General features: G+C 39.5%; 1 protein-coding gene across 1 annotated transcript in view; it reads right to left on the reverse strand.

The window, feature by feature from the left end:
* The window catches only part of tll1 (tolloid-like 1), an 84,576-nt gene that overhangs the window by 24,483 nt on the left and 32,255 nt on the right, over positions 1 to 27,838 (reverse strand). The window contains exons 4-16 of the mRNA XM_047366840.1: positions 26,380 to 26,553; positions 26,162 to 26,279; positions 23,782 to 23,960; positions 22,079 to 22,184; positions 20,401 to 20,525; positions 18,808 to 18,923; positions 18,256 to 18,358; positions 16,606 to 16,722; positions 16,218 to 16,363; positions 13,751 to 13,946; positions 13,184 to 13,309; positions 5,150 to 5,310; positions 4,879 to 5,059 (exon numbers count right to left, since the gene is read on the reverse strand). Of these exons, the coding sequence (XP_047222796.1) occupies positions 4,879 to 5,059; positions 5,150 to 5,310; positions 13,184 to 13,309; positions 13,751 to 13,946; positions 16,218 to 16,363; positions 16,606 to 16,722; positions 18,256 to 18,358; positions 18,808 to 18,923; positions 20,401 to 20,525; positions 22,079 to 22,184; positions 23,782 to 23,960; positions 26,162 to 26,279; positions 26,380 to 26,553 (1,848 nt within the window). The remainder of the gene's footprint in view (positions 1 to 4,878; positions 5,060 to 5,149; positions 5,311 to 13,183; positions 13,310 to 13,750; positions 13,947 to 16,217; positions 16,364 to 16,605; positions 16,723 to 18,255; positions 18,359 to 18,807; positions 18,924 to 20,400; positions 20,526 to 22,078; positions 22,185 to 23,781; positions 23,961 to 26,161; positions 26,280 to 26,379; positions 26,554 to 27,838) is intronic.

A 27,838-nucleotide genomic window follows, 5' to 3' on the forward strand; every position in this document is an offset into this window, starting at 1 on the left:
CACTAGGAGGCAGGAGAGAGAACAAAACTAACTGTTATGATTTGGGTTTGTTTGGTTTTTTGGTTTCGGGTTGTTTCTTTATGTTTTTCAGAGTTAAGGTTTTAAATCGTTCTTCTGTTTATTATTATTATTATTCTTGTTAGATTTTTGAATCATGTTTCTGTTTGTTTTTCTGGTCATGCTTTAGTTTTGTTGTCTTGTTCATGTTTTGTCAAGTTTGGTTTTCAGATCTGGTTATGCTTTTGTTTCATGTTTTTCTAGTTTCTGTTGGTTTGTGTTCAAGAGTCTCTGTTTTGCTCCAGCCACGTTTTGTTCTTCTGTCAATTAAGTTTATTTGGATCACCTGCACCTATGAATCTGTCTTCTAGTCTCACCTGGTCAGGCTCCATTAATACACACCTGTTCAGTTATTCATCGCGGAATCATTTTCAAATCATGCTCATGTCTAGTTCTCAGATCATGCTCATTTCTTGTTTTGTGGATCATGCCATGCCTGTCCTGCCTGTTCGTTTATTGTTCTGTTCCTGCCTCTTCTAAGAGTGAGTTTTTGTTTTTTTAATTAAATCGTTTTGCACTTACCGCCATGCTGCCTGCTAGTCTGCATTCCGGGGTCCTCTATCTCGCAAGCCCTAACACTAACATCAAATTAACTGGAGAAATAAACAACAAAACTGCTAAGGCCAAAGAATAAGATATCCAACTAAAAAGCAAAACACAAAGACAAACAAAGTCCAAAATGTCAAACCCTGACAGTAGTATTTGGGAGGCTAAACTCTGGGCTTATTGCCAACAAAACCCTATTCCTGGAAGGTGCAAATCAGCATGCATTATTTGAACGTGAGGAATTTCTCCACAGCCAAACTACAAATTGTGGAGGCTCTGCAGGTAGTTGGATTTTTGCAAGTTTGTCTGTGAGAGTGTATGCACCGACGTGCAGACCCCCTATGTGACTCCTCCAGTTTCATTACTGAAAAAAAATAAAGTGGATCATCATGAACTAAGTCTGTTGGTATTCATCTTCCATTCTTGTGACACACGACAAAATTGTGACTGCTGAACTAATTAGAACTGCATGATATTTGGAAAACATAATGATGAAATCGAATATAATCCACCCTTATTTTCCATCCTACTCGATCTCTTTACTGTCATCACAAGCTCTGCAACACCTGATATTGGTCAATAAAATCTACATGAGCTGTTGACATAACAGATGATAAAATCCCATCCAAATTTCCAAATGTGTCATTGAAAAACAGAATTTTAAGGTAGGGCCCCTGAAACCTTATAGCTTGACAAATACTGCAACGAAGCAGTGATTTGCAGTTGAGATACTAGGCATGTTTACATGGACATAAATATTTGGAATTAAGGGGCCAGTCCAAATAAAAATGCGTCATGTAAATGCGGCATTAAGATTTGGCTCAATCCAAAAGAAATTGTATTCTGAATGAGAGGAATCCCGATTGTCAATCCGGGCATGTAAACGCTTGTTCGGATCATGTCATTCTGATTGTGGTAAACTGACCTGACTGCACATGTGTGCCCTATGTCAAAGCATATCCGCTTTTAAGGGCAAGACGTACAATTGTGGGGAAACAACTGGTCTGTTGCCACATTAAGTCTGTAGCTTAATTATGGAAAGCAATAATGCCTCAACTGCTCTCCGAGCCTGACACGGCTCCATTCTGGGTGCTGACAACACTCAGAACCAACACACTTTTGTGGTTTTTTTGGTTTTTTTTTACAGCACAGGCGAAAGTACAACTTCTTCTGTGGTTGGTTTAGGGAAATCCAGCTTTATCCAATCCAGCTTTATTTGTAAAGCACTTTAAATTATCACAGGGACCAAAGGGCTGTACAGAAAACATGAGGTACTAAAATGACAAAAAGCCAATTACACTTTCACAAAAACATAAAATAATAAAAATTGTTAGATACTAAAAACAATAAATAAAATACTAAAAAGCATAAAATACTGAAGACAAAACAAGCCAGAGTGCAATTTATTCTGTAAACACTTAACACTTAACTGGAACCAAATTAAAATGATCAAGAAGTCATAGCAAACCTGTTAACACTCTATTACAGTCTGCATGTTTTTCTAGCATGGAATAAATAAGGACACCCCCACCCCCGCTAAAATTACACACAGGCATATCGCATCTGGTTCACATGATGAGAGCATCAATAATCTGCATTTTGAAGGAGGTTTGTCTTGTTTACACCTCAGGGATTTAGTTTGGTGCTCCTGACCTTGAAAACTGGCTCAGAGTTTATCTGTTCTTTCTTTCTAGGTGAAACGACTAAAGGAGCTACATCCCTTAACATTTACTTTTCCTTCCCATAGAAAGTACTCCTGGATCAGTGCTTCTTTGTTCTCTTTGTGTCTGCTCTGTTCTCTCAAACCCCCAGTCGGTCGTGGCAGATGGCCGCTCACACTGAGCCTGGTTCTGCTGGAGGTTTCTTCCTGTTAAAAGGGAGTTTTTCCTCTCCACTGTCGCTACATGCATGCTCAGTATGAGGGATTGCTGCAAAGTCAACGCCAGTGACTGTCCACTGTCTCTACATGCTCATCCAGGAGGAGTGAATGCTGCAAGTCACTGACTGGATGCAATCTGCTGGGTTTCCTTAGATAGAAAAACGTTTTATCCAATTTGAATAAAAAGCTAACTCCGACTGCACTGTTCAATTGTTAGGATTAATTGGAATGTATGAACCTGACTGTTGTGAAGTGCCTTGAGACAACATGTGTTGTGAATTGGCGCTATATAAATAAAACTGAATTGAATTGAATTGACAGTTGAAGTGAGCGTGAACACCATGGTGAAATCCAAAGAGCTGTCTGAGGCCTTCAAGAAGAAGACTGTAGCAGATTGTGAGTTTGGAAGGGATCTAAAGAGGTCTCAAAAAGATTTAAAATCAGTTATTCCACTGTATGGAAAACAGTCTACAAGTGGAGGACGCTCATAACAGCTGTCGATATGCCTCGGTCTGGCCTGAGGACACTAATTGGCAGAATGATTTCATGATGACAATATATCAGTAGCATAAAGTAACCGTTCAGTGTTGGTTGACATTCATTAGAATAGATAAGAAACCAGGTCTGTGAAAGAGAATGGATTATTCAATGCTCCAGATAACAGGATCCATCATTTCCCTCATTTCACACAGCAAACCTGAGCCAATCGGAAATCCCAGAGGTCACATAACCTCTGACCTTTGAAGACGTTGAGGGGTTGTTGCTGATACTACTATGAGTGGGAGAGCGGCCGGGCTTTATGTCCTGGCAGGACTCAAACACAAACATGCGTTCCTGACACAGTCCCAACCTGTCTGAGGGGCGAGAGGGCAGGGTGGGTGCAGGAGGTTACAAACCAGGAGGAGGACCAGGAGACGCAGCGTGACAGGCATGTACAAAAGCCTTATATACACACAGACATGGGTATTTCTTGAAATACTAAACCTCACAATCCTACAAAAAACACAAAACAGAGGAAAACAGAATGTAAATTTAGACTTGTTAATGTCTATTTTTTAGGAGCACTGGTGCCTTCTTGAAGAAGCTTTTTCTGTTTTTATACAACTCATTTTTAGAAACTACTGTAGCTGTGCTGAAGGATTTTTTAGTGCCTTACAAATTTAAATGGAACTGCATTTTATTTACCAACTGACAACACAGAGATAATTTGAACATTAAGTCCAAAATGACTGAGAAATAATTAAAACCCTTTTTGTGAGAGTATTAGAAACATTGAACATCACCTCTGCATACACCTCTGGATTGCAAAAGCCTTGAGTTGTCCTTAATTCCTTTAATGTACAAGCCACATTTCTTTAGATTTTTTTCAGTTATATTGACATGTTTTCTATGGTTTCAGAATACTTTTCTCACTCAATTATTAAAGGAATATTCTTCCTTTAGAGCGTTAGGCCAATGAACTCTGAGCTACGACTCATTAGTGCATCCAAAATGCCTTTAAATCTAATTAAGTGCAAAAAATTGTTTTTAATGGATTATTGAAATGGGTATAAATAATGTTTAACATGCCTTTTTTTACTAAAATCTAAACAAAAACGGATACTTTTTAAAATAAATACTCCTTTTACACTATGATGTTTTATAATCTTTTGAGATATGCCTGCCTCCTTTTCTACCAGAAACAAAGTTCTTGGTTGAATGAAAATCTGCTTGGGGTATGAATAATTTAGGATGCAGATTATTAGTTTGAATCAATAAATTACTGACAACGTTTCTCCCAAATTCCTTACAAAAATATATTCATTTTAAGAATTTATTTGCAGAAAATGACAGATTCATTCAGATTTCAGTTTTCAGACCTCAAAAAACACAAAGAGTAAAAGTTAATATTTATTTTAAATCAACATGGTCAGAAATCTATATTTCATGAAACAACCTTTTCACGTTGCTGTTTGGTTCAGATGATTACTTGATAAATACCTAATTAAACAGAACCATGTGTGTTTGTGCTGGAAATCATTAGACGCTGGACTGAGCTGTAAATTCTGGTTCATTGTAAAAACAGCAAAGGTTTTGGATGGGTTAATATCTCGCCTGTGCACACACCTCACAATGAGACTGATTTTCTAGAAACATGAGCATGATCAGTGCCAGTGCTCAAACTTTCCAGATTTAAAGCTAGGAGGACAGGATCTGAGCTCAGCTTGATGTTTTGGCAGTTTCAGTGAATTCCAGTGGTGTTAACCATCAAAACCCACAAGCCACTTCTGAACTGTTTTTCATTTCTCCCCTGTCTGTCCGTCTACTCACTCTGGGTGTTCCTGTTACTCTCTGTTCGATTAAAATACATTTAATCAGAGCCCTCTGCCAAAGACAAACCCGTGCTTGAGTCTTACCTGAAAAGAAGTGAGCTTTGAAGCCTTTCTTGGAAACTGTGTTGTCTGACTTGAACTCAATCCTCATGTTGTTGTATTGAGAGGTGATGACCTCAGGGACCTCTGTGCCGCAGTATTTCCCGTGCAGCTTAGAGTCGGACGAGAGGCCACTCCGCACCTCAACATAATCGTATTTACAAACCTAAACACACACACAAGGATCATGTTAGGGTCTTAAAGCGCTGGTGCAGAAGGAATCGGTTGCATGTTGCCAACACACGGACACACTCACCTCGTTGCCCTCCAGCTCAAAAGCCTCAAACTGCATGGAAATGCGGTACTGAGTGGGGGCCACCACTTGCCACACACAGTTCTTGTTGGGTGGATATTCTTTAGGCCAACCAGGAGTGCTGATGGTTCCATTCAGCTTGGACAGAAGACCACCGCAGGCAGCTGAAAACACACAGATGTAAACAAATCAAGCCCAGCAACAACAAGCATTATTTTATATTTAAAACAAACAGAGGGTACTGACATTATGTGTGAAAATCTGTCCTTCAGTTTCAATCATTTTTATCCAGTTCACTTTATTTACGTGTTATCCCAGGCAAAAAAGTAAACAGGTTAAAGTTAGATTGAATCAAATGCAAACCCATTTCATTGGAAATGAAATACAGCTGAAACCAGTCAGATTCAGTAAATTAATCCAGTAAAAAGGTGTCCTATCTATAGGTAAAAAATAGCCAAATTCACTATTATTTACTTTTTGTTGCATTTTTCATGCAACTTTGCACTATTTTGTAAAGAGGTCACAGTTGTCTTCTCTCAACAATCTAGACTTTCTGCCACAAACACAGCATGTGACAAAGAGAGACATGACAAAAAGAGAGAAAACTGTGTCGCAAAAAGTCCTGTTTTTTAACAATTTGACACTGTTTTTACCGGCTGTAAGTGTCATAAAGAGACAAGAATATTTGCAGGTTTACCTCCAAATGCATTTGTAGTATGTCATTAAAAGCAAGTAAGCTGGATCAGAGCGATGCTTTTTACCTCGCAGAGCAAGTCAAGATGCAAGCTTCTTTTGTTAGGATTTTGTGAATTAGACGTACTTGCAAAATCAGTTTTTGGATGCGATATGTGTTTTCTGTAGAACGTTTTACCCCCATGCATTTTCACTGCATTAACCAACGTTAAAAAAAATTACCAGGGTAAAAATCTACTGCAGAAAAGACTGGTAATGAGGTAGCATTTTTAACCAGATCTTTTGCATGAAAGTGATGTACAGGAACATTGGTTTAATACACTAAAGTTTCTTGGTTTAATATCAGAATTCAATCATATCAATTTAAAATAGCCTACATCTGATTTTTTCTGTTATCTTAAACTGTAATAGTTTTTAATTGATTCCATTATCAGTTGTCTGTGGTGAAAGCTGGCGCAAATCCTACATTTAAAGTAATATTTTAGGTTTTACACTGTTTACATTCTGCCACACAAATAAAAACAACAGATTATTTAGAACCGGGGTCCTGGTATTTCTTGGGATACATCTCTCTTTATTTATTAAACATTTGTGAAGGTGACAAACTTCCTCTGACTTTAAATTTATTTTAATACATTTTCTCAACGTAAACAATTATTCAGGCTACATCTAATTTGATTTTAAACTGTTTCAAAAAAATGTTTGTAGGAATTTTTTCTTTTTACTTTTTAAAAGACAAATCATAACATTTGTGTTTAGAGCTGCTAACGTAACTCATGTACCATAAAGTTTGCCGTTTTACTGTCATTAACAGGTAACATTCAAACAATGACTGCAATTATTTTTTGACTCACTTTGTACAAATAGGTAGCCCAGAATTATTCATACCCCTGGCAGATTTAAATTTAAAGTGGTCTTTTGATTTTACCAACATGTTTCTTTTGACTAGAAGCAATATTAACATTTTGAGTGACCCATCCAGAGTCATAACTTTAATCTGACAAGGGAAAAGGACATGTTAAAGATAAGGGTGATGACAAGGAGGTCTTTCAACCTCAAATACTTGGAGCCAAAGTTAAATCAACATAAGGAGGGTTTCAGTGCAATAATGATTTGAGATGGGTATAAAAAGGTTTGAAATGCCATTTCTTATTAAAATGTGAACATAAACAGTTCAAAATGTATACACCTTTACTATTGTTTTATTATCTTTCGAAAGATGCCTTTTTTATTTTCTATTGGAAACAAATCTCTTGGCTGATTATAAAAATGCAACTGCCAGGCGTTTCAATACTTTTGGGCTAAACTTTAGAACATCTTAAAATAAATAAAATAAATTAAAATATCTTAGTGAGAAATGAAAAATATTCTTCCTAAAAGACAGGAATTAAATTATGTGTTGTGTGGGAGTGATATAATGCAATATTCTGGCTCTAATACATTTACAAAAAATAAGTTAATAAATAAGAATAAGAATAAGCGGTAGAAAATGACTGACTGAAGTTAATAAATAAGTGCCTGAAAATACTTTTGTGAATGCAGAAATACTGAATAAATTTACAAGGAAATCTAGTGAAAGTAGTTTAAGGAGCAAGCTGCAAAAACAAGGCAAATCCTCTGGAGAAGCATAGGAAACACCAGGAAGAAGCTCGCAAGAAATCCTCCAGGTGTTTGTTTAAACATTGCCAAAAAACATTAAAAATCCAGACCAGTTTCCAAACAGCATTTCTTCCTTCTGTTTCAGAATGACAGGAAGAACATAACATGGAGGGGTGGGTGAGACTGACACATGAGCCGAAGCAGATAGATCATCTGTTAAAGTACATAGAAGCAGTGTCATGCTTTGGTTCTGAATGATTTTCAACAGCTCTTGGTCTCTAGTGTTTATTGATGATGTGACAGGAGATGGAAACAGCTAAAAGAATTTAGAAATGTACGCACCCAGCCAAATAGTAAAAGTTGACAACATCAGACTATGCTGTATAAAACATAAATCATCTGCCATTTTATAGAGCCTTTTTAAACCATATGTTGGAAAAAAAAACACTTCACAATTCACATTCACAATTTCGTCGACAAACAGTCTGCAAAACCCTTTCTGACGGCAAAGAAGAATATTTCCCATGGAAATCCAATCAACCTATATTTCTATTATCAGAAATATACCTCTCCTTCAGCCCCTTTTTATTGTGGTGTACCTCAAGGAACTATTTTGGTTCCTACCCAGTTTTTATTAAATTTGCTGCCTTCGGCTCAATGTTCAGGAACTCTTGAATACCTCCTTTCATTCTTATGCTGATGACATTCAGATTTATTTCCCTTCCAAAATGGATCCTTTTTTCAGTGCAACAGCCTCTGTTTAACTGTCTACAACAGGGTTGCTCATTACGTCGATCGCGATCTACTGGTCGATTGTGGAGGCAGTACTGGTCGATTGCAGCGTGACGTTAAGAAAAATATTTGTCAGCCTATCAAACATCCCGTCACTTGATTGACATACAGGGCAACCATTCAGATGACAACTGAATTTTGACCTTTAGGTCACCGCTCATGTGTAAACGACGGCGCTATCGCAGCAAAACAAGCTAGTTAGAGAATTACCTTCAGATTTTAAGCCCTTGCTAAAACATATGCTGATCAAAATGAGTGAGAAAGCTGGACCAAGTAAGAAGGCAAAAACATATCACTTTCATACGGAATGGGAGGTGGACTTTTTTTTCACGATGTCATTTTCGAAGTGCGTTTGCCTCATCTGCCGGTCTACCATCGCAATACCAAAGAAGGGAAATGTGGAGCGGCATTTTCGGACTGTTCATGGAAAATACGACATCGACTTTCCGCCGAAAAGCCAGCTGAGAAAGAGAAAGGTGGAGGAACTAAAATCCCAGTTGTCTGGACAGCAGTCATTTTTCACTCAACAAACTTCAAAAGCGAAAGCCGCCACCGAAGCATCGTTCCGGGTGAGTCACGCCATCGTTAAAAACAATAAGTCCTTCCAAGACGGAGAGATGGTAAAAGAAGCATTCGTTGAAGCAGCTGACTCATTGTTCCGAGACTTTAAAAATAAGGCAGAGATATTATCTTCAATCAAAGCTCTTCAGCTGTCAAGACATACAGTTACACGGCGCTGTGAAGCCATGGCTGAGGATTTAACCCAGCAACCCAGTTGGACGAATCTACAGATGTGAGTGACACAGCCCAGATGTGCATTTTCATTTGTATGGTGTTTAGTGATCTTAGTGTAAAAGAGGAGCTATTGACAGCACTTCCCATGAAAGAACAGACATTTTTCAGACGTTTGAAAACTTTATAGAGAAAACTCAGCTCCCAGTGTACAAATTGGTGTCTTTCACCACAGATGGAGCACCTGCAATGGTTGGACGTGTTAATGGATTTATTGCAAAGTGCAGGCAGGACGATGCATTCCCAGACTTCTTGAATTACCATTGCATAATCCACCAACAAGCGTTATGCGCTAAAATGCTCAACATGAAAGAGATCATGGATGTGGCAACGAAGATCGCCTGTTCTATTCGAGCCAGATCTCTTCAAAGACGGTTATTCCGTGCACATCTGGAGAAGGCTGACTGCAACCACTCTGAGTTGTTGCTACATACTGATGTGAGATGGCTTAGTCGTGGGAAATTCCTCCAAAGATTTTGAGAACTCTGTCCGGAGATTAAAGAGTTTTTCTGTGTATCTGGACATGCAGAATACAAGCAACTAAATGATGGTCAATGGCTGGTTGACTTGGCATTTTTAACTGATCTGACAAACTTGTTGAATGACCTTAACCTTGAGCTGCAAGGAAAAGACAAAACGGTGACCAATATGATTAGCTCAGTTAACGCTTTCAAACAAAAGATGCAACATTTAGCCCGAAAGCTGCAGCGCCATGATTTGGAAAATTTCCAGAACCTGGCGTCAGAGCTGGAGACGCAAGGGAAGGCCCGTGAGCAGCTTGACAGTGCACGCTACTTGGAGCAGATGAACAATTGTCTGTCAGAGTTTGACAAACGCTTTCAAGACTTTTCTTTGCTCGAGCCAGTCGCTACATTCATGTGTATGTGCTATCCTTTTCAGGAAGATGCTGAGGTTGATTCACTCGCATCAAACATTGCAGCACTGTTTCATTTTAACTCTTCTGGAGTGGAAGATGAGATTTTGACTCTACAAACTGACATTGAACTGAAGTCGAGAGCTCATGGACAGTTCTGGAACTTACTCACAGAGGAAAAGTACCCCAACATGAGGAAATGTGCTACCTCCTTGACTGCATTATTTGGCTCCACTTATTTATGTGAGTCAGCCTTTTCCTACATGAAGATCATTAAGTCTAAATACCGTTCCACCATGACTGATGAACATTTGAAAATGTGCTTGAGGCTGGCTGTCAGCAGCTACTGTCCGGACTATGCATCCCTGGCTGATTCAATTCAGTGCAAGCCATCAAAGTAAACACAGGTAATAACAAAAAATGTAAATAATTATTTATTATGTGTGTTGTGCAATATTGGCTTAATCAGTAATGCAAGGTACATCAACATACATTGTACATACAAAGAATCCTTAATAAATTTGAAAATAGTTATATGTTTTGCATTTTTGTAGTGGGTAGGTTGATCATTTTGACTTGGTTGTTTTATAAGTAGCTTGCATGCTGAAAACGTGTGAGCACCCCTGGTCTACAATATGCCAAAGAGTGGTTGACACCTACATTTCTTACACAAAATAAAAAATGACACTGAAATTATTTTCTTTGGATGAGTTACGTAATATCCTTAGCTCTCTTGTTTCTCATTACCCGTGTTAGACATCTTGAAGTGTTTTTTGATTCTTACTCTAAATCAGAGTACTAAGTCAGTGCAGATTTTAATGGCAGTTTTTACCAGTTACATCAAATTTTGAAGGAAATCTTGCAAATCTTTAGGTTATTCACATCTCCATCACTTACTGTCCCTATAATATTTAACTTTTTGAGATTTTGTGACATTACATTTAGAAACTTCTTTGGGATCAAACATACAGACAGGTTTGTATAATTGTGAAGTGAAAGGAAAAGCATACGTATGGATGTGGGTATTTGTTGTGTCCAAGGAACACACGTCTAGCACAAAATGAAGAGACATCAGAACATTTTAATCTTTTTTATTTTAAGGTAAAGTAAGAATATTAACTATTATATTAAGTATTAAATATTAACATTCTGATTTGTTTATCAATTCCTTATAAGAAATGTTCAAAACTGTGGTCTTTTTACGTACTTTAAACATGTATGTATGACTTTTTTCATTTGTTTTTCACACATTAATTTCCCAAAATTCAGGTTCTGCTCTCCAGAAAGAAATATTTAGCTTAACAATTTAAAATGCACTATTTTATTGCTTTGATTACATTTGTTTTGTTAAGTTTTTTTCCTTTTTGGATTTTAAAAGATTCTCCATATTGTGGAATTAAAGCCTTTACTCTCTTTCAGATCTCAGTTTTGTTCTGCAATCTACCCATGTTCTTCATGTTCACGTGATACATTGAAACAGCCCCACGACACAGAACTCAGCCAGAAGCAAGGGTAATGTCCCACACAAATCTTAAGCATATTGCTTAGGTGACTGCTGCAAGTTAAAGGCTACGTCCTTTTGGTTCTGCAATCCTAGCTGCATGCGACGAAAGCCCTCAAAGCTTGTGATCCTGGAGGATTGAGTTGTATGATGTGAAAGAACAAAGTGATCCATAATGAGGGTTGCATGTTTATTGCTGAGCAGTAATTTTTTTTAATGGGGCCACAAACAAAAGAGGTGCTACCTGGTCCAAACGAGCCCGCCAACCAGGGGCGTCCCAGGACAAAACAGTCCCAACCCCCCAATGAATTCCAATGTCCACCCCATGAACCCCCCACCCCCATGAACCCCATGAATTTCCCCAGAGAACCACCAGGACGCAGATATTGAACACATGCCTCCGAAGCCAAATGCAATGAATCCCCTCCGCACAGGGGTACACCGCCCCAAACGAGCTTCATAACTGAAAAACCGATGAAGATACATCCATATAGCGCAGGCTCCACACACAGTCCCACTCCAAGCACCCCCGCTGCATCCCACCCTTCACCACACAGTGTGCCGCGACAGCAGGGCAGGGGCCCTGGGCAACGCCTCCGCCCACAAGTGCAACAAAGCCCCCCGTCCCCACCCCAGCTGACTGACTGTGCACCGTTGCCTGGGACTGAGATCGAAAAACCCCCAAACAATCCAGATAGTGGCAATGCCAGCCCCTGCACGAATCTACCCCCAGGACCTGACTCCCAACCACCGCCCAAAAGGCTTGTTCCTTCTCCCAGACTAGGCTACATCCGCCCGTTGAAATGCGGTGTTAATGCGTGTTGTCGTAGAGTGCATTTGGAAAAAAAAACAGGTGCCGACCCTTCCCAGACTCCCCCTGGACCCTCAATGTCTATCTGCAAGCAAGTTAACCCTTTTTATTGGGCACAGGCAACAGAGGTGAGGTTAATAAAATACAGTCCCCTCTGGATGCCATTAAGCGTGCCCACACCCAAGGTCCTGCATGTGTGTTTCATGAAAATGTTATAAGGAAGAGTGTCAAAGTAGTACTTTAAAATTGGAGCTCAGGCTACCATGGGACCACAAAATGGAAAACCCTGGAGGCACTCCAATGACACACAGACCCCAAGGGCCTACATGAGTGGTAGTGTGATGGAGCAGGCAGAGGGAGTTGTCCAGGGATGTGGAGGGAAGGACTGGGGGGCAAATGCTCTTCCACGGAACTAACTCCCTGGCCGACCCTCATAGGCACCCCCATTCACCGAGTTCCAACAAAGGAGGGAGGCACCGGCACAGCCACCAATCCCAAGGCTAGGGACAGTCAACAGGCTCTGAGAACCGACCGGAGACCGGGAACAACACCCCCAGCCCCCCTAGAACCCCCCAAACCCTCAAACTCCATCCCCAGCCCCGACACCCAGTCCCCCGACCGAAAAAGCTACAGATCCCCAATGAAAATGAGTCAGCCAGAAGCGCGCAGCAACGACCAAGAGCGTGGCCCCGTTCCAAAAAAAAGAGCAGACCAGCCGGCCCAGCGCAACAAGAATACCCCACACAAAGGAGGACACACAAACAACAATCTTAACGCAATCTTAAAGACGCACTGGAAGACATGTGGATTTGTGTCTTCCATGTTTTTTCCTGTTGATGGAAGCTCTCTGAATAATTTGGAGTAACACTTGCATCCTACTGAAACACAAAGCACTGTGATCAAGAATGCACATTCAAAGCTGAATCCCTCATATAGCTGTCACACATCCACTGACTCACACACACTCATTGTTACCTTCACAGCTCTTCTTGTCAGGAGCCAGTTCGTAGCCAGGGTCACAGGCGCACTTGAAGCTGCCGAGAGTGTTTATACACCTCTGCTCACATCCACCATTGTCTGGCTTGGCACATTCATCTTCCTCTGGAATGCACAACAGTCAAATTATGTGTGAAATGCTTTGGAGAGAAAAGCCACATGGGAAAAAAAAACAACTATCAGGTACGGTAAGAGAAGAAGCTTTATGGTATTTGCATTAAATACAGCAAGACTTGTGGTGCCATTCTTGATAGGTTCTTTTTTTAGTAGAGACATTTTATTGACACTTAAACACAATTTACATATTTGTTCACTTTTCCAATAGTTCTTACCATTAACTGCTGTTACATATATTACTGACAGGTGTACTTTTTTACAAACATAACCAGTAGGAAAATATGCTGATAGAACACCCACAGGGAATAGGGAAAGAGATAAATAACGTAAGTGAATAATTTAACAGATTACTAAGTACTTTTAAAGTGACAATAAACAAATAAATAAATAAACTGGAAAAAGACAGATTGGCTTAATTGAGGGTCTCACCTTTGAAAAAGTTGGCAGCGAAGCCAGCCTTGTTCACCGTCCCATCTGAGACAAACTTCATCCACAGAGTGTGGGAAGTGGAACGAACATCTTCAGGTTTGTCGTAGCCACAGAATCGACCAATTAGTGGGCTTGTTTCAAGTGGGCCATCACGGACCTCCAGGTAGTCGTAGGCACAGCTGTCGTGCCTCTCGATCTACACACACACATATTTATGAGCATGTATTCAGTGAGATAGTTGAAGCGAATTTCACAGTGATCCACAGTTATCCTTGTTTATTATGAAATAGCAAAATACTTGCAGCATTAATGGTTTCAAAGCAGCAAAACTAATGAACGTGTCTAAAATATCTGTTGAGTGCATTTGTCTGAAATGGGCAACTCTGAATTAAAAAATGCTTCATAATTATTCCTCAACAGAGACACATGATTAATATAACCCTGACAGCAAATAAGCAATCTGTAGTTTTCTACACCTCAAAGGAGTGAGGTGTAACACACTGCGTCACAGTTTCACACTTACATCACTCGTTACACTGCAACAGTCCAGAGTCCTGAGTTTCATCACAGATGATTGGATGTTTCAGAAAGCCAAATCAGGTTTTGCTTGCCAAGTTTATCACAAGTTTTCCTGCTTTTCTGTTAAAAGTAAAGCAGGCGACCCATGTACGGAGGCCTTGGTCCTCGACGCAGGCTGTCTTGGGTTCGAGTGCTGGCCCGTTTACGTTTACTGCATGGCCTTCCCCCTCTCTTTCCACACTATTTCCTGTCTACTTACTTTCGAAAAAGTGTGAAAAATAAAGGCCACTAGTGCCTATAAAAAACATTTTTAGAAAAAGAACATGCTACACCCTTCTGTAAATGTTGATGTGCTTCAGTGACTGCATTTCATCACCACATTCAGGCATAAAACATCTTGAGTATTTCTTTTTTATATGTATGGGAGAAGACAAACCTAAACATTATGCCTTGTTCATAAAAAGATTTTGGAAATAAAAAAGTACGATTGTTTTCATGTCGACAAAGCCTCAAAACCTCAAGTACCTAACTCTCAGTATATAATAATTTGCATGAGAAAAGAAACCTGTGCTGGTAGAGGACCAAGACTACCTCTATACTGGAGTCAACATCCTTCTAAATCCAGGCCTGAATCTAGTAAAGATGTGGAAATAGGCTTAAAATAATGATAGGAGGTGGCTTTCCTCAAAAGGTGACTGTAAGAAACTGCAGCAAAGAGTGGCATCTTGGGGTTACAGAGCCATTAGTTGCTACCTTCATGTCAGTCAGTTGTTTGGGAGACCAATAAAAAGCCTTTTCTGTCCTACTATCACAAATGTTAAGGTCTGGAGTTCACAAAATTCCACTGGGACTTTAACTGGAACCATGTGCTTTCCACAGAAGAATAGAACTTTGCAGTAACAAACCATCAGGTGGGTCTGATTTTAAACATAGCACGTATATATAAAAAGGCACCTTATACTTAATGTTAGGTATGGTGGAGGATATGTAATTCTGTGGGCCTGTTTCTCTCCTGAAAGCTAGGAGAACCTTGTTGCATGGTATCATGAACTCTTCGAAACGTCCAGACCTTTTAAATAGAAAAACCTGCAGCCTTTGCCAGAAAAATTGAAAACTCTGTAGGTTGTTATTTAATTTTCAGCAGGATCCAGAACTTATGACCAAATTATTACACAAATAGTTTTCCAGACACAAAATCATTCAAAGCCATCTAAGTTCCCAGACATAAATCCTATACAATAACTGAAGGGTGAGCTGAAGAGTAGAGAGTGTAAGAGAGGACCCCAGGTGTCAATCACCTGTTAGAGAAACACCAGAAAAAAAAATTTCTGTCCTAAAATCACAAATGAAAAGGTGTGGAGTTCATTAAATGCCTCATGGGACTTTAACTAGAACAATGTTTTTTTTGTCAATGAGACAAAGATTGAGCTTTTTACCAACAAACACTGCTGGCAGGCCTGGCCTGAAACAATGGATGAATACGTGGACATGTATCTCAGGCCCGCTGTTAAGCCTGGTGGAGGACCTTTCATGCTGTGGGCCTATATCTCTTCCAAAGGCCCTAGGAACCTTGTTAGAGTGCAAAATTCATTGAGTTTTTGAACAGGATAATGATTGAAAACATCTGACCAGATCAACTGGTTCACCAGACACATAATCAACCTTCTTCGTTAGACATTTTCATCAAGCGCCAACAAGTGTGGAAGGGGCTGTTTCAAACAAATGACGACTACTAGAAACTAAGTACGATTTATTTACTGCACATTCCTATATTATCAGTGGTTCACTGATGGACGCTTGTGGATACCGATTCTTCCTCAAACCTTCGTCCGTACAGTCATAGAAAGTGGTTTAGATTCAAGCGTGAAATTTGACCCAGACCTTCCGAGCTCATGCACACAGCGACAAGCATACACTCAGAAACACACACAGAGAGGGAGTGGGTCACCTCGAAGGCCTGGAAGCTAAGTCCAACATTGTATCCCTCAGACACAGTGATCCTCCACACACACTCTTTGGAGGGCCTGTAGTCATCGGGGTAGTTGGGAGACTGAATTTGCCCGGTGTCCTTGGTGATTTCCCCTCCACAGATCGCTGAGCAGGACAAGAGAAAGCAATACAGCAGGCAGACAGACAGGATGAGTTAGCATTAACCTGTGCTGACCACGAACCCCTGAAACGTATTCTGTGTACACTATGAATAATGAAACTAATCTTAAAAGTCATCAAATTCAGAGTGTGGGTATGTTTTATCATCAAACATAGACCTATACTATATCTGGATGCATATGCACGTTAACTGGTAATTTGTCTGATTAATTTATTGAAGCTGTTACCTTCATAAACAGCAGCAAAGCCTTTGCCCACCCAGTTGCTGCTACTGCGAAACTCGATCCACATTCTGCTGTCAGCTGAAATCAAAACTTCAGGGATTTTTTCTCCACAAAACCTGCCTGTGAATCACAAAAGCAAATCAACAAAATCCTTTTAAGTATTGACTATTAAGAAGATTTTGTATTTAAACAATTTAATTTTACAAAGTTTAGATGGCATCAGCTCCAGCTGCACAATCCAATAACCCCAAAATTTCAAACAAATGCAGCACATCTCACTGCCATCTTTAAACCTTCAATTTAACTCTAGCTCCTATTCTTCTGTAATACTTGTCTCCACCCATTCTATTCTGTCTGCATTCTCTTCATCTTCTAGATGCTTTGGATGGTTGACCACAGGTACTTAAACTCATCAACTTTCAGTAGTACTAGCACCCTTACTTTTTCACCTGCCTCCCTTTATTTACACACGTGTTTTGCCTCGCTTCAACTGACTTTCATTCTTCTTCTCTGTAGAGCATGCCTCCATCTGTCCAGGTGCTGTTCCACCTGCTGACATACAGTCAACGTGTCCATCATCTCTGGAAACAAGGAGGGGCGCAGAGCTCATCCCTGATGCAACCCTACCTCTCCCTTCAAATAATTTGCCTTTTCTACCGCACACCTACCACTGTTTCATTGTACTCATACATGTTTTTCAGCACCTTTACATGTTTCTCTACCCCACTTTACTTCCTAATTCAGCACCACAACAACAGTGTGATTTTTTTCTGACCTTCTCTATACTTCTATGACACTTTCCAAGCAAACATTACATCTGCATTGCTCTTTCTCGGCATGAAACCATGCTGCTGCTTACTGATAATCGCCTCTTTTCTAAAGATCTGCACCAACGTTTTTGAATTTCTTGAGTTTTCAGACCAGAAGGAAGGAAAGGAGAATGGATGGGTGGATGAATACAACATTTAGACAATGACATTAAAAATAAAGTCTGAAAATACTAATTGGTTTTTTTCATACAAAAAAGGGAAATATCTCAATCAAATGCCAACTGATTTACAGACTGCATTTTACAGACCCTTGCATTAAAACTGTATACATCACCTCAGTTCTTTAAAATATGTAAAATTAAACAGCTTTTCTATTTTTCAGACATCCCCCAATTCTCAGGTATTTAGAAAAATGTCCCTTCTCTTTCTCCTGGACATGTCCATTCTTCTAAAGTCTGTGATCAAACTAACTTCTCTTCTACTCTTTATCCACCTCATTACCTTTCTCTTTGCCAATCCTCTGCACTTCTTGACTCACTATTTTTTTAATGAAAATTATTAGTTTTTTGTACTATGCTTCAATAAATAAAACTGAATAATCTAGTAACTGGTAAGTCTTCGTGTGTGTTTGCTGATTTAGATTCATTTCTGCTGTTGGTCCCAGGATCAGATTCATAACAAAACATTTATGTAATGTCGTTGTTGCCCTTATGGTCACAAGTTTGAAGTAATTGTAATGTCAGAAAGACAATAGAATGATTAGTCTCAAATGGATTGAGGAAATTTTATGTTTTTAAATTGAGGTGCTACAAGCAGAAACAGCCTGGTTATTTAAAATCAGTTTTTGCTCCAGTTCCCTTCAGTCTCAGTGTCTTGATCTTACCGAGCGGTGGAGCTTTTCTCCAGTATCCATCCCGGACCTCGATGTAATCATACCAGCACAGGCTGCTTTTATATAGATCCATGGTGGTGAAGTTGAGAACAATCTGGAGGACCAAAAGGTACAGCAAAACAAACATAAGGCATTGAATCCATGTCAAAGGTACTGTGATTACTCTAGACCAATGGTTTTTAATCCTGGTCCTCAGAACCCACAGTCCTGCATGTTTTAGGTGTTTCCCTGACTCTACACACTGGACCTAAATAAATGGGTGATTAACAGGCCTTTGCAGCACTTCGAGGTGTGCTAAGAAGGTAATAGAATCATTTGATTCTGGTGTGCTGGAGCAGAGAAACATCTAAAACGTGAAGAACAGTGAGCCCTGAGTACCAGGGTTGGAAACTACTAGTCTGGATCTTTAGACTGGTGACAGAGCAGAGAAAGAAGGTAATATCTGTGTAGCTGAGGCCTGATCAACCCATCACCGCTCTCTTATTCTTATTGTGTGTGTGTGTGCGTGCGTGTGTGTGTGTGTGTGTGTGTGTGTGTGTGCACCTTCTCTCCAGGAGTAACAGATATTCTCCAGACACAGTGAGTGTATGAGGGGTATCCATTGGGGTAACCAGGTGACGAGAAGTTACCGGTTGACTCTTGAAGGGTTTCTCCACAAGCTGCAATACACACAGATGAAGTTGCATGTTAGAGACTATGTTGTGCAGGTTTGATTTTCTGTATTCCCCTTCGAAATTTAGCTGAACTGAACATTCCTCTGTAAAACAGTCATGCAATGGATGTGAACACGAATATCCAGCTTGTAATTTGTCACTCTAAGGACGTCTGACAAATCTAAAACAGCTGAGTCGGGCATTCACAGAAAATGATTTGACCATTGTTCGTTTCATTCTGAGCATAACGCTGTTGCTGTCTCTCAAAAGGAGGTCACAAAACGTGCCCCTCCTGTCCCATCATGCATGCTGTCTTTCCCCTCACAATGCCCCAGGGCTCTGTTCATCTGTCAGTGAATATGGTAGCACCCTAAAATGACCTTATGGGGTTGAAGTTGTATCTGGGTCCAGCTGGCGTACATTCATACAGTCTCGGTCTTTCTCCAGTAATAAATCGTAGCACTGGAGGATTATAGTGTACACTGAGACACAGTTGTTTGTACTTGCTTTTTATGGGCGGTTTAATGAAAGGAACAAATAAAATTAACAGAAACAGACAAAGAATGTACATATTCAACTCCAAAAACACATTAAAACGGTGACCTATCTTTACTGGTTTTCTCATACTGCATCATTGTCTATTTGGTGTATATGTGTGTGTGTGAGTCTGTGGTGTGTGTGTATGCGTGTGTGTGTCTGTGTGTGTGTGTGTGTGTGTGCGTGTGCACGTGTGAGCTGAGAGCTAAATGGTACCATTTACGTTCAGAAACTTTTACAACATTGCACCACAGCTCAGTGAGCAGCTGCAGATCACGTCAAAAACCTCCTCGCCAGGGACCAGAACAATGCCAGAACTGCGCAGGTGTGCTAAAGAACTGAACATATGAATAAGCACGTGTGTGCACGTGTGTGTATAGGTGTGTGTGTGTGTGTGTGTGTGCGTGTGTTCTTGTACTTGTTGCTGAGTGAGAACCATTTTTCGTATTTGTATCGCAAAGTGAGGACATTTTGACAAAGTGAGGACATTTTCCTGGTCCTCACTTTTTCAAATTCCGTTCTTGGGACAGGGGTTAGGTTTAGGACTAGGGTATGAATTGAGTTATTGTTAGGGTTAGGGTTAGGTATTAACTGGTTAGGGTTAGTGTTAGGGTCAGGGTTAGGCACTAAAAATCAAGGAAAATGAATGGAAGTCAATGGAAGTAACCGAAAAGTCCTCATAAAGATAGTAAAACACGGATGGGTATGTGTGTGTGTGTGTGTGTGTGTGTGTGTGTGTGTGTGTGTGTGAAGAGGTTGAAAGATCCCGTGGAGAAACAGATGACTAAATTTCAATTTCACATCTGTTTCTCAGAGTGGGATTTCATATTAAACATGCAAACAGCTTAATCAGCGTCATCATCTTTTATTTCCTTACTAGAAGGACAAACGCATATTCATATTCCCAAAAGTACAGGAACATCATAGTAAATAAATAAATCAGTACCTGGACATCTATACAGCTTCCTTGCCTGTGCAATGTCTCCTTTGCTGAGCCTGGTTCGCTGGCCGATAGCCGGTCGGACCCCATTTTCATCTCTGGATGGAAGGATCGTGTCAAGGAACATCCCACTGCCGAGCAGAGAGCAAACGTTATATTTTCCACCTCACAACATAAATGTGCCATCAGCACAGCATATTATTACTTATTCTGGTCAAAGAATTCTCTCTAATTCCAGGAAAGCCAGCCCTTTGTTGGAATTCTTATTCACCAAGAAGTTTGTTTCTAGTAGGAAATGAGAGAGACTTCTCTGAAAAGATAATAAAACAATATAAAAGCAGTATCAGTTTTAACAAACAATTTGTTATTTTTGTGGATTTCATTTAAATTTTCTTAAAATATTGTTTCATTTTAATGGTCACAAGCAGGACTATGTGTTAGGTCATATTTGTTTCTTCCAATCCTTCCAAAATAAAAGAGGAAAAATTAAAAAAGAGTGATCCAATGCAATGAAAAAGTATTGACCCCTCTTACAGATTTCTCCTTTTTTGGTTTTATTGTCAGACCTAATTTTTTTAGATAAACAAACAAACTTTAATATTAGACAAAGATTACCTGAATAAATGCGAAATGCTGTTTTTAAATGATGATTTCATTTCTTAGAGGAAAAACAGCGATCCAAGCCAACCCGGTCCTATATGAAAAATGTAAACCCCAAACCTAAATGTGCCACCCTTGGGGGCAGAACTGTCATCAAGCTTTTGCAACAACTGGCAATGACTCATTTACATAACTGAGAATGAAATTTCAGCCACGCTGGAGGGATTTTCCAGCACAAATGATCTGGTTAAGGTCGTGACACAGTTACTCATTCGGATTTAAGCCTGGGCTTTGACTGGGCCACTCCAAAACCATTTTTGTAGCCATTATCAGTGACGTGCTGCAGAACTCACGTGCAGATAAGCTTAAGGTCTCAAACCGATTTTCGGTTAAGGAACAGAAATATTTCGGTCAAACTGTAGTTTTTAAATAAAGGTTAGAAATATGTTGTATCGTTTTTTTATAATAAGATCCAAACCCTCTTAGATGAAAACTTTGTAAAAGCGAAAACAAAATATCCATCTATTGTCTAATCCTTTGTGTAATCAGATTGTGGGGATAACAGATCCAGGAGGGAGACCCAGATATCCTTCTCCCACTCTCTAACATATTCTGGAGAATCTGGAGGCATTCTCAGCCTACATTAGAATTCATAGTTCTTCTGACTGGTTCTGGTTCTGCTCTGGGGTCTTTTCCCAGGGAGACATCCTGATCAGATGTTTATACCAGCAGCTTTACTTTGAGCTGACCCTGGATGACTGACCTTTGCACCCTGTCTGTAAGACTGAGCCCGGGCACCCAACAGAGGATTCTTTTGGTCATGATCCATATCTGATCACCATAAGTGAGGGTTTGGATGTAGACATGCCAATAGTTAATGCAAACACTCCTACTTCATCCACACTCTGCAATGGAGCTCATCAAGGTTTTGAAGGTTTATTCAACAAATAAACCTTCAACACAGGGAAATGCTCAAAACAATCATCAGCATCACATCATCAGATTTTACTGTTAAGAAAAGTGGTTCTAAGCAGATTGTGACGATGTAAAAACAAACCATAGCAGTAAACGTTGGAGCTGTTACCGTGAGAATGTGTTCCTGGCGTAGTGCATGATGCTGTCAAAATCATATGGTTCTCCAAGAGAGTTCACCTCCCCTGGCTCCATCTTTAGGAAGTTGTATTCCTGACCTGGGCACACAGATTTTGCATTATCTTGACTACAGGATTGTCAAATATTAGAAATGTTAAAGTAAACATTAGTTAAAAAAACCATTAAACAAAAACCACGTTTAACACAACTAACCATCATAGAGGTCCTATTTGAGAGGGTTGTTGTAATGTGGTTTTCTTGTGAAAATGCCAAATTTGGCTTGATAATATAAAAGTCACTATCTTGTGACCATTGGCAAATTTCTTGTGTAATCCTTCAACATATTGAGGCTTTAGGATGCTTAATCTTTTTTTATACTTCCATAGAGCTTTCTGTGGCTATGAGATATATTTTCTCAAGAAAACCACACAAAAACATTGATTTTTGGTCAAAGTTTTCATACTGAGCCACACTTTACTTCTTTACATTTTGAATCAAGTGGTCATGTTTTCATTCTTTGAAAGTGGTCTTGATCAGCAGCTCTTCAGACTTCCTAGAGGTCTTACATTTTTGCTTTTCTGTCCAATTTCACATCAGGAACCGGGCATTTTCAGAGGAGTGTTGTTTTGTCTGGGTAAGCCAGTTACCTGTACTCTATGAACCATTCAGACATAAAAATGCTTCAAAACCCAAGGGATGATAGTTATTATATGTATGTAAGTTACAGCCAGAGCAAACAGATTTTCATTGGCAAAGATCAGAGCTTTTTTCAGATTGCACTGGAAAAATACTTTCTGCTCAAAGCTGATGGAAATTTTAGGGCAGGAGGAGAAAAGGGGAAAAACAGGTCATGGATGTTACAAAAGGTAAAACTCACAATTCTTTCCAAAGAGGTGTACCTGATTTGTGCAAATAATTATTATAATAAAATAAATTGTCTAATTTGCATTTAAAATCGTGCTCCTGTGGTTTTTAATACAGAACTCTGTAGCAAAGAACCATCTAAACTGTGCAGCTTGGGTAAGGTGCACTGAACTGGTGTTGGGGGATTGAGCAACGGCACAGTCAAGACTCTGTACTCGAGCCCAATAAACTCTTGTAATTCATTAAGTGAAATTAACAGGATTGAATTGCAAGCGATTTTTTTGGTCTATTTTTACAAGTACTGACACATTTAATAAATTATTTTACTGTAAAGTCAATTTATTTCTAAGTAAAACATATATAGATTTACTACACAGACTGATGTTTTCAAGCCTTTTTTTCTCTTAATTATAATGAAGAAGTATAGTGATCAAGACCACTAGCTTGAAGAGTTAAGGTATTTGGAATCATAAATATTAGATGTGATTTAGAACTTCTGCACAGTGCTGTAAAAGAACCTGAAAGGGGCATTCGTTGAAAGTGATGATGCTTCTAAATAAATGTCTTGCCCCGTAATTTGATGCAACACCTGTCAGATTGCATGAAAGTGCAGAGGGGTGGGATGGTGTAAATGTGACAGATGGAAGTGACAGTCATCTCGGCGACTTCACAGTCATTAAAAGATCCATTCACACTTCTTCCTGGAACACAGGTATGAATGTGAATTTAAAAAACTTGCGTTTACCTTTTGTGACCACTGTCGCTGTCTATAAATAGGAGACACCACAGAGACACTAAAGTCTCAGGGTCACACAGGGTAATGAGTCTCACCTGGCTGGATGTTATCCCTGATTATGGTCACATGATCGTCACGGTCAGGCCGCGTGTGTTCATGCCAGAAGCCAATGACGTGGCCGAGCTCATGTACCACAATGCCAAACTTGTCACAGTTCTTCCCTATGGAGATGGCTTGTGGTCCGTTGCCGCGACGACCAACATAGGAACAACACCTGAAATGGATCAGTATAAAGATCACACGGCACATTTAACACAGATTTAGCAGTGAACAAAAGAACAATACAGCAATAATTTTCCCTTTATTAACAATTAACTTGCAAACACATACATTACAGGAGAGGGCAAGAGCTCATATTTACTCAATACCATAATGCTGCCATCAGCAAATCTGATTAAAGTTATCTATTGAGCTGATTGCATGGTAAGGTTTAGGTGTCAGGGAAGGAGAATTTGCAACATAAATGTGAATAAATATAGGGCAAAGACAATTTTTTACAGATGGGTTGAATATCCATATGTGGCATTTAGAAGTGAGAAACATAGATGCATTGGAACCTTTTTTATTATCTTAATTTAATCATGCAGGTATATCCATTGTTAGCTGATTAAAAAATGTGATATTATATAGAAAATATATGTATAAAACAGAATTTTTATTGTGAAAAAGTGTTTATATCCATTAAACGTTTCACATTTCCTTGATGTCTTGATGTTACAGCCACAGGCAGTGCATAATTGTGAAATGGAAGGAAAATAATATTAAAATAATAGTAATAAAATAAATCTGAAAAATATGATTTGGCTTCATATTCAGCCTCCCTGAGTCAAATCTTTGTAGAAGCAGCTTTAACTGCAGTTAGAGCTGCAGGTCTTTTGGGGTATATCTCTATTTCCTTTGGACACCTGGACTTAAACCTTTACCCATTCTTCTTTGCAAAACAGCTCAAGCTCAGTCAGATTAGACAAGGAGAACATCTGTGAACATCACTTGTGTGTCTTATCATTGCCCCAGATAACCTCTGCTCAAGCAACAGGTTGCACTTTTGAGCTTTGGCGTCAAGCCAAATTTAAGGAATTTAGGTGTTGTTTTCCACTAATTAATGTTTATTGAAGGTCAATCAAACCAAAACGGTTTAATCATTTGAGAAAAATTTCCAAACTAAGAAGGTTGGTGTCAAAAGAGGAACTTAAGATGATCATTCATACTTCATTCATACTTTTATTTCATGTCATCTAGACTATTTTAATGCACTTTTCTTGACTGCCTTTAGCATGTCCAAACATCTGCAGCAAGGTCTGGACAAGCTGAAAATTCTTACTTTAACTTTTAGGTCCCCTTCAAGGCATCTGAAGCCTCTAACTGGTTTTCTTTTAGGATTTTTCTGTATTTAGCTCCACTTATCTTTCAATCAAGTCTGAGCAGCTTTCTTGGCCTTGCTGAAGAAAAGCATCTCCAGAGCATGATGCTGCCACCACCATATTTCACCATAAGGACACTATCGAGGAAGGGCACCTTCTTCCACATTTGCTGTGCCCCTTACGTTACTTTTTGGTAAACTGCAAATACGACTTCTTATGACTTTCCTTTATAAATGGGGTTCTTCAACAAGGGAAACATTACAAGAGAGCACAACTAATAGTCCTGTCAACAGATTCTCCCACCAAAGCTGTGAATCTCTGCAACCTCTCCAGAGTGTTCTCCTTACTCTGTTTGTCAGTTCAGGTGGACGTCATGGCAGGTTTGCAGTTGTACCATTCCCTTTATTGGATGACGGAATCAACATTTCCCCTCGAGATGTAGAAATTATAAGAATGGACCAACAATTTCGTGCTGGTCCATTCTTATAAAAGCCAAATATAAAACACTGAAGTTTGAGTTGAAATGTGACAAAATGTGAAAATTTTCTTCAAGGTACTGTAAATTTAAATCATGATTAAAACTTAGAGCATCAGAATGAGGATGATGCTTTGGTACTTTTCTCACAACCATTAATACTTCATAATCAAATTTAGTGCTCATGTCCTAATTTTCAACCGTCTGCACAGTTTCAACAGTTTCTTGAAGCAGTAAACCTGAATGTCCTCAGTCACTGTAAGCCTCACGACTTACAACATCCAGTGAGTGAAGTGTCACCACTGTACAAACACACTCTGACCCCACCATGCTGCCACTCGACAGAACAATGCACTTCTGCCGAGCAGGAACAAAAGAGCTGCCCGAACATACAAACACTTAAAACTGAGCAGCGTGATTGGTAGGATGGGGAAACAGGAGCAGGACAGGAAGGAACGCAAAGCCATTGTTGAGTGACCATATCGTCTTTCACTGTGACAAGGTCACTAGTGAACTCTAGGTACATACACAAAACCATACACACAATCCAAGATATACAAAGAACTCCTCCACTCTTACCCGCAGGGTCTGTAGGTGAAGACGATGTAGCTTTCCTCATCAGTCTTTTCAATGAAAGTAACACACGTCTGTTTTTCCCAGTGACGCATTGCCTGCTTGAACATGGCCCTCTGACTACCTGAAACACACACATTTTACATCCTACCTTTACACAATCACACTCGGTGTGTATTTATACTGCTGAGTGGTGAGGGACAGCAGTCCAGCGGAGTTGTTACCAGTGAAGTTTCCTCCGATGACGTAGGGGATGACTCCCCCAGGCCAAATTCTTTCAGCTCGGGATGTGGCTGCTCGAGGAACACGGCTCTTTGCAGACTCACTAGGATTGCCACCTTTCCAGGTTTGGGTTTTTGAACTGGCAGCTCCCTTGCTTTCATTCTTTGGTATGTAGTCTAATATAGGGTAAAATGAGAAAAGCCATAATAAAATTTAAAAAAGAGGTATAAAGAAAAACCAATGAATTTCAATTCTATGGTTTTATATATCAAAACATGATAAAAAATTTGCATGTTTTTAAGAATTTAAATAAAACACCAACGATACAAAAACACATGACAGATTCCACATGAAGATGAAGCAAAGCTGTGTGAAGAACTAAGTACATTTTTGTTGCTTCCATAGGATTTTATGAGGAAATTTACAGATATGTTCTGCAAAACACATATGCTTGATTTCCTGATTATTATCACTGTGACCACCTCTGTCAAAGTCAGGCTTTGTCAGATTACTGGTGTAGAGCATACAGTTGTGTGTTAAGACAATGCCAATAGGGTAAGACATCACTTATGACATTAGAAAAGCAGATGTTGCTGCCCATGAACCTGGAAAGGGTTATAAGGCAATTTCCACATAGGCTGAGGTTTACCCTTCTACAGTGAGAAACATGTAAGCTGCCAATCTTGTGGTGTACATCTGAGCAACTTCAACCTGAGGTCAGACAGTGCAATGCTCAGAGAACCTTGCTAAATAAAACCCCAAGAGCTCCAACTCAGGTTATGCAGGCTTCAGTTAGCATGAAAAAGTTTATGTCAAGACAATCAGAAAAAGATTGAACAAATACGACTCGTTTGGAAGTCCTGCTAGGGAAAAGCATCTTCTCCCTAAAGAAATATGGCAGCATAACTTAGCTGTGTCTAAATGAACCACAACACTTCTGGAACAAATTCATTTGGACAGAGAAACCAAACACAGTATATCACGACAAGCACCTCATTAGCATGGTAGTGGATGGGTGATGATTTGGGCTTGTTTTATAATCACAGGACACCTTGCAGGTACTGAATAGATCATAAACTCCTCCGTAAAAGTATTTTAGAGTCAGATCTTAGGTCAAAATAAAGAATGAAGATTTAAAAGTCCAGACTTCAACTTGATTGAAATGCTGTGGTTGGACCTTCAGAGAGTTCTGCATAAATAAATGCCTGCAACCTTAATTTTTTGTTTACTATGTCTGCTGCTGACTTAACAGACAATGCGTTGTAGTATAACTTTGAAAACTTGCACAGAGAATAAAGAATAAATACTCTTGATTCGTTAAACATGGAATCAGTAAACTTTACTAGAAATGGTTTCTGTCCAGTTCTCTTGGTTGCACAAGGGCAGTTTGTTGGTCTTCATTTTATTACTACAAATACATGGAAGGAATCACGTCCACCATCACTATTCAAACTATTTCAA

Source organism: Girardinichthys multiradiatus, chromosome 5 (genome assembly GCF_021462225.1).
Source record: "Girardinichthys multiradiatus isolate DD_20200921_A chromosome 5, DD_fGirMul_XY1, whole genome shotgun sequence".
In the NCBI taxonomy this organism is placed as follows: domain Eukaryota; kingdom Metazoa; phylum Chordata; class Actinopteri; order Cyprinodontiformes; family Goodeidae; genus Girardinichthys; species Girardinichthys multiradiatus.